This window comes from Megalops cyprinoides, chromosome 21 (genome assembly GCF_013368585.1).
Source record: "Megalops cyprinoides isolate fMegCyp1 chromosome 21, fMegCyp1.pri, whole genome shotgun sequence".
Lineage (NCBI taxonomy): Eukaryota > Metazoa > Chordata > Actinopteri > Elopiformes > Megalopidae > Megalops > Megalops cyprinoides.
Genome location: NC_050603.1, coordinates 12,084,636 through 12,098,263, shown reverse-complemented (window position 1 = coordinate 12,098,263; position 13,628 = coordinate 12,084,636). Strand labels below are relative to the sequence as shown.

The 13,628-nt window shown below is 44.5% G+C and overlaps 1 protein-coding gene across 1 annotated transcript in view; it reads left to right on the top strand.

Moving 5' to 3' along the window:
- The window catches only part of LOC118796496 (atrial natriuretic peptide receptor 1-like), a 73,227-nt gene extending 62,925 nt beyond the window's left edge, over positions 1–10,302 (top strand). Inside the window, exons 18-24 of the mRNA XM_036555404.1 lie at positions 4,441–4,609; positions 4,879–5,025; positions 6,949–7,072; positions 7,324–7,392; positions 8,068–8,242; positions 9,241–9,339; positions 9,713–10,302. Of these exons, the coding sequence (XP_036411297.1) occupies positions 4,441–4,609; positions 4,879–5,025; positions 6,949–7,072; positions 7,324–7,392; positions 8,068–8,242; positions 9,241–9,339; positions 9,713–9,861 (932 nt within the window). The 3' untranslated portion in view covers positions 9,862–10,302. The remainder of the gene's footprint in view (positions 1–4,440; positions 4,610–4,878; positions 5,026–6,948; positions 7,073–7,323; positions 7,393–8,067; positions 8,243–9,240; positions 9,340–9,712) is intronic.
- Positions 10,303–13,628: the final 3,326 nt, after the last annotated feature.

Sequence of the window (13,628 nt, the reverse complement as noted above, 5' to 3'; positions counted from 1 at the left end):
CTTACCGAATCTATACTGCCCCGAAGCTTTTCACTAACACAACAGTAGCACAATTTTCACCTGAGATAGAGAGCGTGGCCATTCTTGAGGTGGTATTAGCACTCTCTGCGACCCAGGGGGACTGTGTCACCATGTGCCTGTGTGTGAATGTGTGTGTGTGTGTGTGTGTAATGTCTCTATCTGTGTGTGCAAGTGTGCATGTATGTGTGTTTGTATATGGTTGTCGTATGGCCTCTGCCTGTGTCTGTGTGACAATCTATGCGCCTTTGTTATGAATACAATAGAACCTCTCATTTTCACCATTTAGATGCGCACCCTAATCATGGATGTTAAATAGAGTATATCATCAAAATTACAGTCAATCTGAACTTGTCAGGACTGTTATATAGTTCAAGAGCCATGGCACCAGTGTTATTATACAGACAGTGTTCTTCTGTGTATTACACATTCAGTGAGTATGAAATAGGGTTAGCACTGATGCTCTATTTCCCCCTTATTTCCTTCCCCATTTCCTTTACTCCTCTATCTCTGCTCTGTCTTCCTCGGACTGTACTTTCTGTTCTTTTTCAGTCCCTCTCCCCCCTTGTGCTCTCTCTCCCCTTCTCCCTTTTCTTGCCCTCCCCCTCGTTCTCTTGCTCTCTCTCTTTTGCTGTCTCTCTCTCTCCAACTCATCCTTACTCCTCTCACTCTCTCGGTCTGTCTCCCACTCTCCCTCCCTGGCTCTCTCTCTCTTTCTCTCCCTCTCTCCTTTGTCCTTTCTCTCTCCCTCTGTCTCTCCCCCACTCATCCTCAGTTCTCTGTGCTTCCTGAGGCTCTGGTGTAAGCGGAGCGGCTGTGGGGCTCTGAGGCTGTCAGAGTGAGCAGTATGAAGCCGCACTACAGCAGCTTAACTGCTCTTTCCCTTTTATCCCTCACATTTACATTCGGGTCCCGTCAGCTGGTGTGTCTGTGAGGAGCTCCATACGCTGACACTCTGTCACTGTCACATGCTCGCTGACTCTTACACACACGCACACACACACACACACACACACACACACACACACACGCACACACACACACACACACACGCACACACACACACACACGCACACACACACACACACACACACACACACACACGCTCAAAAGCTCTCACACGCATGCTCATTGACTCTCTCATTCTCTTCCTCATACACACACACACAGGCATTTACTAACTCACATACATGCTTATTGACTGTCTCTCTCCTGTCTCTCTGTCACACACACACACACACACACACACAAAACATACTCAACGACTCTTTATCACTCTCTCACAGACACACATGCTCATTGACTCTCTTACACACATAAACACACACACACACACACCCATACCCACACATTCCCTTATTCCTTCTGCCTTCACAATCACATCCTGCACATGTAGCTGAAGAGGCCACTTCAGTGTATTAGAAAGCCTGTGCTAATGGATGTGTCTGTCTCAAGCTTAAGCAGATGGTCCTGCCTCAGAAATACTTCGATGGACTACTTTAAACTAGTTTATATTATGTACATTCTATGGCATTATCTACATTTATCTTATGGTATTTTATCGTCCAGTCAAAATCTAATAGAAAAAAAAGGTTTTTAAGCTGACATTGACAGACCATTTCTGTTAAATTATTCAGTGGATCCAAATACATTTGTGGTACTTGCCCTACACTTAAAAATGCAAAGATGGAAAAAATCAATATGGTTGGTAAGAGTTCCATCTTTTGTACTTTTTCTTAAAACTTCTAAAGCCTCTTGATTGGTGGAATAGGGTGCTGAATGCCTTTCCCATTTATTCCAAATTGTAGGCAACAAGGCAGGCTTTAAAAAAAAGCAAAAGAGAACATAAAAGAAAAAGAAAAGCCTAAAAGGCATCCAACCAGCTGTCACTCAAATATTTTACCTCTTTCTTGCTAACCCTGATACACTGAATTTGTTTGTCAAGCTTGACATTAAAAGCCAGCAAATTAACATTTTGGCAGGAAACAGGAAGTGAGCCAATCCACCGTATGTCTGCCACGATAAATAAAAATTCAATAGTGTGGTGTCCAAAAGTCACAAAAGCTTCAGAAAAATTCTATAATTGCACCAAAATAAAACATCAGTCAACTCATATAGTGTACTTTTTTATAGAACCACTGCCAGGTTTTCTCCTCCCTGGAAATTGTGTGTGCTCTGAGCAGATCTCACTGTAGGGTTGTGTGTCCAGATTGCTGTTTGTCATATCGATCAGACTGGCTCCATCCGGTCAACTTCCCTCCTGGTTTTTTTTTCCTTCAGTATTAGAGAAACAGAATATGGTGGCTAATCTAGGATCTGGACCTTATCAGCAAGCCTGCAATGTATGGCAGTTTCATGAGAGGCAGAGTTAGAGGGCAGAGCACTTAACCTGCCACCAAACTGTTTTCTCAAGTCTTCAGCAAAACGCTATCTGTTTTATCATGCTGGTGAGCTCGAATTGCCATGGAGAAAATCCTGCTATTGGGGTGGCCAGTTGCAGTGAGTAAGTGTGATGTCCCAGGGGATTTGTCTGACAGCCTCTGACGGCTCCTGAGTTGGTGAAGGTGCTCTCTCTGAGCGTGCACTGAGCCCTACACCTCAGACATCACTAGCTGTAAATGCTGTAAATGGCTTCATTTAGCAATATTAGAGCACCTACAAATCAAGTCTGTAATGTCCCTGGGGGATTTTTTTGATTACAGTGTGCAATGCTGAACGAATGAGTAATGTAACAAAGCAGTACTTTCTATTAACACATTACATTGAAAATGTGAAGCGAAGACAGTGTTCTGGGAATAACTCAGAATCCTCAAAACCGAGATCAAACTCATCTTTTCGGTCTGACTGTGGGTGAATCTTTCTGTCTGCCTCTTTGATAGTGCAGGTAGCCCGCTGTCTCTGCCTGTGTATGACCTTAACCTTCCCATCCCGTGTTTTTATCTTAACGCCTCACACCATTGAATCCTCACAAAGGACAGAGAGAGAGAGAAAGAGAGAAGGGTGTTCAGGCTCTCTCTCTCTCCACACATAGCTCACAGAGCACAGGGATGGGTTCATTTGATCTACAGAGGCTGAATGCGCTTGGTTTTTTCCTGTCGTTAAGCTGTGCTCCCACGGCGTGAGCCGTGTGATTGTAGTTTCTATGGCGGGCGAGCTACGCCCTAATCGTGCGGCGTTTGGATCCGGACAATGCTGCTGGCCCTAATGAGAGGGCAGCTGGCAGGGTGAATGGAGATGGCAGCCTGCTCCTGCTTCTCAGTCCGGCTCTGCTGCGGATAGATACGGAGGAGAGAGGGATGAGAGCAGGACAGAGAGGACCAGAGAGAGAGAGAGATGAGAGAAGGAGGAAGAGAGGCAGGGGGGGAGGGAGACACAGGTGGTGTAGAGAGGGAAGAGGAAGGGACCGAAAGGATGAAAGGGACTGAAGGAAAGAAAGAGTGAAATAACCCACATGAAAGAAGCTTCGCACGCTGGCCAAAGGCAGAAGTGCAGAGTGGGGAAGGGAGCAGAGGGAGAGGCCTAAGAGAGAGAGAGAGAGGGAGAGGAAAAAGAAGTGGGAGACTGAAAAACACTGAAGGAGAGGAAAATGAAAGAGAATAAAGCAAAGGAGATGAGGAGGAAAGAAAACAAGAGGCCATTTTGAAGCGGTGCAGTCCAGATAAGGGAGAATGGAAGAGGCGGAGAGAGATGAAGTCATGGGTGGGCATTCTGTGGAAAGCTGAGAGGAGAAGGTTCATACATACAAATATATTTACCGAAGACATGCCGCCTGTTTGAATTTTACAGAGAGATGGGGAGTGTGAAAAGGAGGAATATTTATAGAAGATGATTGTGATTGAATTTATGAACAGAGGCTCCTCTTTATGATTGTCTTTATTTCCACTGAGAGTGCAGCTGAAGGAGATGAACCACACAGAAGATAGCCTTGGCTAGAGTATGAGCTTATGTTGTCTGCGTGTCATTCATACTCTGTGAAGTGATCCGGTGCAATATTGAATGAAAGTTTAATTTGACTGACTCATCTTTGAGATTCAGCACACCTTGTGGTCATGTGACTGTGTGAGAGAGATATACAGTATAGAGAGAGATTAGACGTGTTGTGTAAAAATGTATGTGTACTATTGTGATGTGTTTAGGATTCTGTGATCTAGTAACTGATGTATGGTAGTATAGTTGGCTTTTTGTATCTAGTCAGATTGCACAAGTTAACTTGTGGTAGGGCTTGAATAGTGTTGTGCTCACACTAAGTGGTCTGGGAGTGTTGTTAGCCTGGTCTGACACTGTTGCTCCTTACACTTATGTTCTATTGTGCTGGAAGTCACTCTGGATAAGAGCATCTGCTAAATACATGTAATGTAATGTAATGTAATGTAATATAGTGTGGGCTCCATGGTGACTTACAGAAGCACTCTGGTCCCTCAGAGATCATTGACCGTGTGGCCCTGGGGGAGTGGCCCTACTTACGCCCGGCGATCAACCCTCAGAGCCACAGCGAGGAGCTGGGTCAGCTGATGCAGCGCTGCTGGTCTGAGGACATATCCGAGAGGCCCGACTTCAGCCAGATCAAGCTCATACTGCGCAAGCAGAACAGGTCTGCACACGCCTCCCTCCGCCCTCCCACCTCCAGCGCCCTCACTCCATGCACACTACATCAAAGGGCCCTTCTCTGTACACCCTTTTTCCCTGAACCCTCCATCAGCAGGTTCTGCTGTACTATGTAACCCTTTCTCCCGCAACCTTCAGTCAAAGGGTGTTTTTGGTCTTTACCCCATTTCCTCCAAGTGTTATCCATTCCGTGGTCTCTGACTGCATCCCTGCCCTGTCTGTCTGTCTCTCCCTCCCTCTCCCACCCTGTCCCAGAGAGAACGGCTCCAACATCCTGGACAACCTGTTGTCCCGAATGGAGCAGTACGCCAACAACCTGGAGGAGCTGGTGGAGGACCGCACTCAGGCTTATTTGGAGGAGAAGCGAAAGGCAGAGGCCCTGCTCTACCAGATCCTACCCCAGTGAGTCCGCTCTGCCTCAAAGAACACCTGATACACACCCTGGTGTCCACGCTGTCCCAGTCTCATGTATCATGTCCCAGTCTCCACTCGGGGCCAATTACCTGCCACTTTCAGCCTTTTAGTGACATTAAAAGTCTGTTTTTGTCACACACCATTTTTGCTTAGGTGCTGCCCCAGAGATTTTCCATTTTCAAGTTCTCAAAATAAGATCAAAAGAGTAAAAAAAATCACAACCCAACACTAATTTTCACTTCCACAACCACATTCAGTAAAATTGCATAGCCTACAGCTACGTACATCTGGTCGTTGTAGCCTGTTGCAAAGCCTTGTGGGTAATACCAGTTACGGTACAGCCGCACTGTGGATGTGATAGTAAGGCCACAATATCCCTTTGGAGGCTTTTGCCTTTGTCTAGCCAAATGACTAATCTCTTCATCTGAATTGTTCTTTACTTCCCCTGTTTCACGCACATACAGTAAGTTGCCACTAATATGCCTTTTTTGCAGAAACTTGCATAAATATGAAGCATGTCACAGAAATATACACACACAAAGCAGTTATTTTGTTATTGGTTCAAAGTTCTTTATTTTACTGTAATCCAATAATGAAAATCTACAGTAATGTAATTGCTACAACAGACGTAAACATTTTTCATCTGTAGTAGACACCTTTTCTTTCATGGCATAGAAAAATCCCTCAGAGTTATTGTGGCACAAATTCTCTTCTGACATACTTTAGAAAATGCATTTACTCATTTGCACTTGGCCTTGTTATCACATACTCTGTCAGCTGGCAAAACACTGGCTGCAGGTTGAGAGATGCTATCAGAGCAAGTGATATTGGTCTGAACCACAGGCTGCTCCACAGGCTAAGAATATATTCAGTTTGATTAAGGGTTTCCCTAGCAAACAGGTTTTTCAGTTGTGCCACTGAAAGACTGCCATGGCCAATCTACAAGCTTGTTCCTTAAAGACAATTTGAGTACTTTTGCTTCCTTTCATCTTGTAATGCTTGCTGTATAAAACAACAATTTGCCAGCTTCATGAAATGTTTTCCCTGAGTGTTTAGCTAAACCTCCTTTTATCACAGTAGAGTGAACCTCTCCCTCCCAGAAATGTTTTTACACTTCAGACTCAATACACTCTCTCTGACTGAGTCATGCTGTCAAATGTAATGTCAAACAGAAATGCTTTCAGCATACAAACATGCCAAGTTACTCACAGCCATAAGTCTTGTATTCTTCATATTTCAGTAAATTGGTTGATAAATGCTTGCAAAAATAGAGCCTCATGTCAATGTCATCAAACTTGGCATTTATTCTGTGTTATGACGTAGGGGTTCAGAAGAAAGTGAAGGATGATTAAAGTTTGCCCATTTATCATGTGTCTGTATGAGGCTGTAACCGAATTTTGTGTTGAAATGAGGTCAGATGGTACTAAAGAAAATGTTTCTAGGATTCAGACTTCAGGGTCATAGGGCTAAACTCTCAGTTATCTTGCAATTTTTCTCGAAGTTAGGCCATCTTGAACCCAAGTGCGGCCTTCATGCCAAAAGAACCAGGTCTGTCATTACAGGTTTGCACTGCCAATTTGAAATGGAGCAAGCAATTTGGAATGGTCAGGAAATCATGGACAATATTTAATGTTTTTGACAAAACTGTTACCCTAAACAATGGCTATTTAAATATGTGTGTCCCTGTTTTCAGGGTAATGTACTTTGCAAACATTTTCAGTACATTTACAGGTAAAGTAATGAAGGTCTGCTCTGGATTCATTCCTGCAGCCTTATGGTAAGAAAACCAACACCACAGTTCCACCCAGTAGAAACACAGCTACCAGGCAAAGGTTTCTGTTGTTTGCTGGATGATCTTGCCTATTTTGTGTGGACTAACCTTGTGTGAACACCACCCCCCCCCCCCACCAGCTCGGTGGCAGAGCAGCTGAAAAGGGGTGAGACGGTGCAGGCCGAGGCCTTCGACTCCGTCACCATTTACTTCAGCGACATTGTGGGGTTCACCGCCATATCAGCCGAGAGCACCCCCATGCAGGCAAGAGCCCCCGCTTGACATGTGACACCAATTACATCTTCAAGTGGCTGTCTCTGTTTTCAGCTTTACAAGTGACACTCACAACTATTCTAATTCTCCCCCAGCAGCCCCTACCCCAACCCCCTCCAAACACACACACACACACACTCACACACTCAGTGGAGTTCTCTCCCTTCCATTTCAGACCCTGAATAGCCCTGTTTAGAGAATGGAGAGCTTACTGACTCTCCCTCTTTGTCTCCCTCCCCTAGGTGGTGACCCTGCTCAACGATCTCTACACTTGTTTCGACGCCATCATCGACAACTTTGATGTTTACAAGGTGAGGAAGGCCACGCCTTGAGAGTTCTAATGGTGCTATACCTCCCCCTTCTTTTGCTCCTTTGTCCTGAAGGAATTTCATTGAGTCTTAGCAACTGTCTGGAAACTTTAGTCAAAGTCTCCCAGGCACCGACACTGATGGTTAAATCACAGAACTTTCGTACCTCCGCTGCACTGCTCCGCACACCCGGTCTTGTGGCCTCCCTGTGTGTGGCTGGTTTTCATTCCATCTGTAATTGCAATGCCCCAAGTGTGGTGAGCTGTTCATTGATCTGAATTAGACACTTTCAACAATTTCCTTGAGGTGTTATGTCAGTAATAATGAATACTCCTTATTAATTCAAGGATTTTCTAATCAATTAGACCAGATCTCAGGCAACTAATGTCTTTGTTCTGAGACATTAATAAGCTGGGCAGAATTACATTGAAATTTTGGCACCCATGTCATAACAACCTCTTGTTTGCTTTTTCTCTGAATTCTTCATTTTCCAGAGGTGATGAGACTTGTTTGAACTCTAAATCATGGAAGGACTTGATAGATACATGCTTTCAATTATCTTAACCGGTCAGGACTCTGGCTAGAGCAAAAAAACAAGTGTCAGCACTTCAGATTTTGGGGAGTCCTCTCCTGTAACCGCGCTTCTCCACCTACCCCGTCCCCCTGTGGTACCCCCAGGTGGAGACGATAGGCGACGCCTACATGGTGGTGTCGGGGCTGCCAGTGAGGAACGGGAAGCTTCACGGGCGGGAGATAGCCCGCATGTCACTGGCGCTGCTGAAGGCCGTGCGCTCCTTCAAGATCCGCCATCGGCCCGACCAGCAGCTCAAACTGAGGAGTGGCATCCACAGCGGTGAGGGGAAGACGGGGGGGTGGGGGGCTGGGGGGGGAGCCAGGCCCTCACCAGCCACAGTGGAACTTCAATCACACACAGTCAGCACTTAGACACTGACAAAAATATTATTAATTATTGATCATTCATGATTAATTATTCATTGTCAGTAGTGCCAGCTGTAGTTGCACAAATATTTATTTCATTATTCTAAGCTTACCATAATGCTTAATGATGAGAACAGGCCATTCATCCTGTCCTGTCTGGGCTCGTTATTTGCATGAAGTAGAGTATCTAGCACAGTGTCAAGCCACAGGTTAACACTATAAGGGTCTCTGCTTCCTCTGTGTATCTTTGTAAGCCATTTCATGCATAAATAACTGCGCAGAAAAGTATTTCATAGTGTTAGTATCTTTTATTTACCTGTATACAGTATTTACCTGTATCAGTTTTCATATACAGGTGAACAACCAATACTCTACAGTGTACTGTGTTGCCAGTGTTTTTTGGATATTGTGTTTTGTGTTTCTCTTTTTCACTTTCAGTACAGTATTCAATAACTTACCTGAGATATTCAACACTTTATTATAAAATAGGCTTGAGGTGTTAGATGATTTTGCCCAAGTGTAGGCTAATGTAAGCGTTCTGAGCACATTTAAGGTAGGCTAGGCTAAGCTATGATGCTTGGTAGGTTAGATGTATTAAATTCATTTTCGACTTATGATATTTTCAACTTACGATGGGTTTATCGGGACGTAACCCCATCGTAAGTCAAGGAGCATCCTTGTAATTCCTGAAGTCAATTGTGGTAACTTATAAGTTTGTTACCTGGAACCAAACTTGTTGCCCTTCTCTGTACTTGTCTGACAAAAAATATTTTGTGCAGTCTTACAGTAAACTTCACACTAGATGCTGAATCACATACAGTCAACATCTCAGATGTCAGAGCCCATGTAATAGCAACCCACAGAACCATTCTGAATGCTTATGTGTATGTGCGTGCATGTGTGTTGCTCTAGGCCCGGTGTGTGCAGGTGTGGTGGGGCTGAAGATGCCGCGGTACTGTCTGTTTGGGGACACAGTAAACACCGCCTCCCGCATGGAATCTAATGGCGAGGGTGAGACAATTCACACTTCACACACTCTCCTCTCCCATAGTGCCTCCGAGCTCACAGTTTGGGAGCTCAGTGCTGTTTATCACATCTAAGAGCAACAGGGGATTCACAGAGGCAGCAAACAACATCCGATCCAATGCAGCAATATGCCCCCCTCACACTTAGTCTGCCTCTTTGCAAGCAGACAACATCATAATCACGAACATATCACTGCCCTGTCATGTCATTAGGAGGGGAAGGTTGCCCCTTTAGACATGTGGCCCTGTTACAGTCATTGTTGAGCTCATGAGGAGTCATCACTCTGTGAGTGCTGTCCATGTGACACTTAGCGATGATACAATGCCTATGACCCCCCCCCCCATTCTCCCCCCTCCAGCCCTAAAGATCCATGTGTCCGAGGCCACACGAGCCGTGCTGGAGGAGTTCAACTGCTTCCAGCTGGAGCTTCGCGGAGATGTGGAGATGAAGGGCAAAGGCAGGATGAGGACCTACTGGCTGCTGGGCGAGAGCACGGGGAGCGCGTGAAGGAGTGAGGGGGAGAGAGAGAGAGAGCGGGGGAAACACGGGAGCCAGGAGAGGGGGCCGGAAAACACGGACGAGAGGAGGACGAGCACCCCGCCCGCGGCCCTGAGAAGAACACTTTGAAACACGCACTCCGCCTTTGTCGACGGTCACTCAGAAGCGAGCACGGTCTCAAGCCCACGCTCTCGACGCGGAAGGGCCAGTCGTCCCCATCAGCACTTACTTTTCTAATTGCGTCAGGACTCAGATGTTTTTGTAAACAGTATGTGACATCTTTGTTCTGTAGTCACGCAGCCTGGCGTTGTCCCCTCTCCCCACCTTGTTCGCCAAAGCGCCCTGACGCTAGCGTTTGTGGACAGTGCCATCTGGTGGTTCTGTGATGTAACTGTCTTTCATTTTTATGTTTTTTTTTCATTTGTCTTAGAGGTGCATTTGTGAGTAATAAGTCCCATCTGTAGAATGATCTTTGTAATTAGGCTAAAATGGTTATTTTGTGTTTTATTTCAATGCCTATTGTCCATTCTTCATTTACAGCAATATTAAGGCTGCTGATTCTTGTATTACATTGTATGAGACTTGGTGCAATATCACCTTTTTGTCTGATACTGTATAACTCACTCTGTACTGATCTGTTGCATTCAAGTATTCTTCACAATATAACATTTTTATTAGTGCAAAAGGATGTGCAGTATTTTTAACTGGCATTTTTTTCCTGCAACACAGATTCATTTAGCATCCTAACGCACATTAATCCTAAACTCCATTTGTCACCATACTTGACCACCAAGTCCTTTTAAAATAGGTACCTCTCAACTACAGCTCTCTAGAGGTGGGTTTGATTGGGGATAGTGCCACCTGGTGGACCTCTGTTGTAACTGTCCAAGATGGGTCTGGGCTATATTTGAAGGGAACTTCAGACTTTGTGTACTTTGACACTCTTGCCAGTTCTAATCCTCCTATTGCAAAGACTGTGCCTCTGGATTCTGCTGCCTTGCTGAGGAGGGTCTTAACTGCACTTTGCTGTGGTGATGGAGAAGGAACTTCAGAGGGCCTAAAGGATTTGAGAACTTTTAAAAAGAAACATGGTGCCTGTGTTTGTGGTATTATAACTCACTTTTCTCCAAAGACCTCTTTCATGAGGACAGCTGGATGAAATCCTGGGATCAAACGACTGCTAGCAACACAAAGAGAGAGATGAGCCCTGTGTCGGACATATGTCTGAACCTCTCTAGGCTGATATTCTTATGGTCCAAACAGAGCAAGTTATAAAGACTTACATGTCAGACAATGAGGAGATTATTTTTATCACAACTGTGAGACTTTACAGGTTGACTTTCACAATAGCAAATAATGAAGGAAGTTTGGAAAAATGCACAAAATGTTATTAGATTTTTTTTTTGTTTGTTTGTCATAGTGCCTCATGCTCCATCGAGGCTTGCTGCCATTTAGGTCAGTATTGATTCTACAGACACTGTAAGCTTGTATCAGTAAACAAGTCCCCCTAAAATGATCTGTTTGGGTTCATTTTTTGGAAGCAGTAAGAAAGTGACAGATATTTGTGTCGCTTCTGCTTATGGGACCCGAGGTTTTATTTTGAAAGATGTCCTCCCACCACTGTGGATATCTCTTGGTCTGAGGAATAGGGCCTCGAATCGTGTGGTTTCCTTTTATTTACAGTCTGGTGTTTGATGTCCAATAAATTCAGTGGAAAAGCTGCAGGTCTGTGATGAATTAATGACTTCCTCACTCATTCCTTACTTTCTCTGACCACACCACCTTCTCTTCCATATTTGCCCCTTTGCTCTGTAACCATGGCAAAACTCACTAAAGGTTAGGGCTGCACGATATAGCCCTATATATGATATAGCACGATATATCAAAAAGCTATAGCGCAATAACAGCTATCCCCGGTATGTGGCATTAGGTTTATTCCCGTATTGTTTTCCCTTTAGTCATACCTGATGCGGGAGCACACCTCCAGTTTTCCGAGGCCATGTGAAATGCTTCGGGGAGAAAAAACACCACTTGTATCTATTCAATGTCAATATCACAGCAACAGTACTATGCTGCTTCCATGTGTGTCTGATGATTCCCCTTTCTATGTGACAATGCAGTGAGGTACGAAACATCTCAATAATGTTTGCAAGGAGTTTAAAATGGTTATATTCCATTTTTGGCGAATGAGTGGCTTTGGATAGGGCTCTTTCAGACTGGTACAAAGCAGTCATAAGTGTATTTATCCAAGTCCACATTCAGCTATGCTTCAACATGGCAGGGGTTGCAAGTATCTCAGATGCTTTTAAAGATCTTCTGTAAACCTCTGAAGCACATATCACTCCCGCTTTACCTCTGTAGTATATTTTCTGAGGATCCCTCAGTCTTACCCAGAAAAGCCTCAATAGCCCTCAGTCTGTGCTCTCTCCTCTCTGATAAGGGCACTGTCTTTTTCAAGTCTATCTTTGTCATGCTTCTTTTTTTTTTTGCATTTTCCTCCCTTTGTCAGATGCTGTTAGCGGAGTTCACTCAACCCGTATCCATGGCCTGAGAAGGCTTGAGTTTCCTGGATCTGTTGTTCACGTAATTAGCAATTCCCTTCCAGCACCTGATGCCTTGATGCACAATTTGTGTTGAATTATTTTTAGAGGGGAGAGAATGAACTTGGAAAAGGTGATTTTTCATGCCCAGGAGTTTCAGGGCTCGAAGCTGGCCACCCACAGCCTGACACACACGCAAGCCTCCTGTACACTGATAGTGTCTTCTTGACTCAACACCTGGTGAATTTTGCCATCAGCTTTCTGAAAGTCTCACTTGACTAGATGCTCTGGCTGGAGCCTTGGCTTTGAAGCAAATCAAACAACCCATCTGACTCCCATTTGAAAAATTCAGGAATTGTTATATTCACCGCTGATGCCGTTTCTTCTAAGAATACATTAGTTTAGCCATTTTTGGAGAGACTAGGGATGTAGCCGTTCCACTCCTGGAGTGCTGCAGCATCTGCTGGTTTTCATTTAGCCTCAGCTCTTAACTGATGTCATTATTTGTCCAGAAAGTCAATTTCCCTGGTGTTACAGGTGCAAGGTGCAAGGTAAGTTTAGCAGGAACACACCAGGCATGTGGAGGCAGCACAGGCTTACCTACACACGTCATGCAGGGCTCCCGTCCTCCAGGTCTAAAGCTGCCCACCCCTGAGTTCGATTGACTGTGCACCAGTATGTGTTGACAGGAATTTTTGCTTCGCCACCTTTATTGAAACATTAACCAAGACACTCCAAAAATGACCTCTGTTTTTATTTGGTAAAAATGAGCTTGATTTTTCAACGGTGGATATTTGATGTGGTTGCTTGTATTGTTTATGTATTCTCAGTCTGTCGACAGCAACAAAGCTATACCATCCTATGCTGCATGGTCCATTTTCTGAGTCAAACCACAGGGCCAAACATGTGCCAAGACATAAATTTTTAGCGCCTTTTATCATGTTTGTCTCTTTCAAAATCCTTCTATGTGTTTTATTGTCATATTTGAGCATATATGGTTGTTCAGTGCTGATAATGGCTACTTATGAAAATGCACTGTCACCTGGCACAAGACAGAATGGTGCCCCCACTGTCCTATAAATATTACTCCCAACAGGAATCTGTTTTTTTTTTCCTAAGATCTTCATTTCAAATACTAACCAAGCCCTGCCTTGCTGAACTTCAGTTGTTTGGCAGGAGATGTCTGCAAGGCAGTAAAGCTGATGGCACATTTCACTGACTCAGTGGGCTTATACT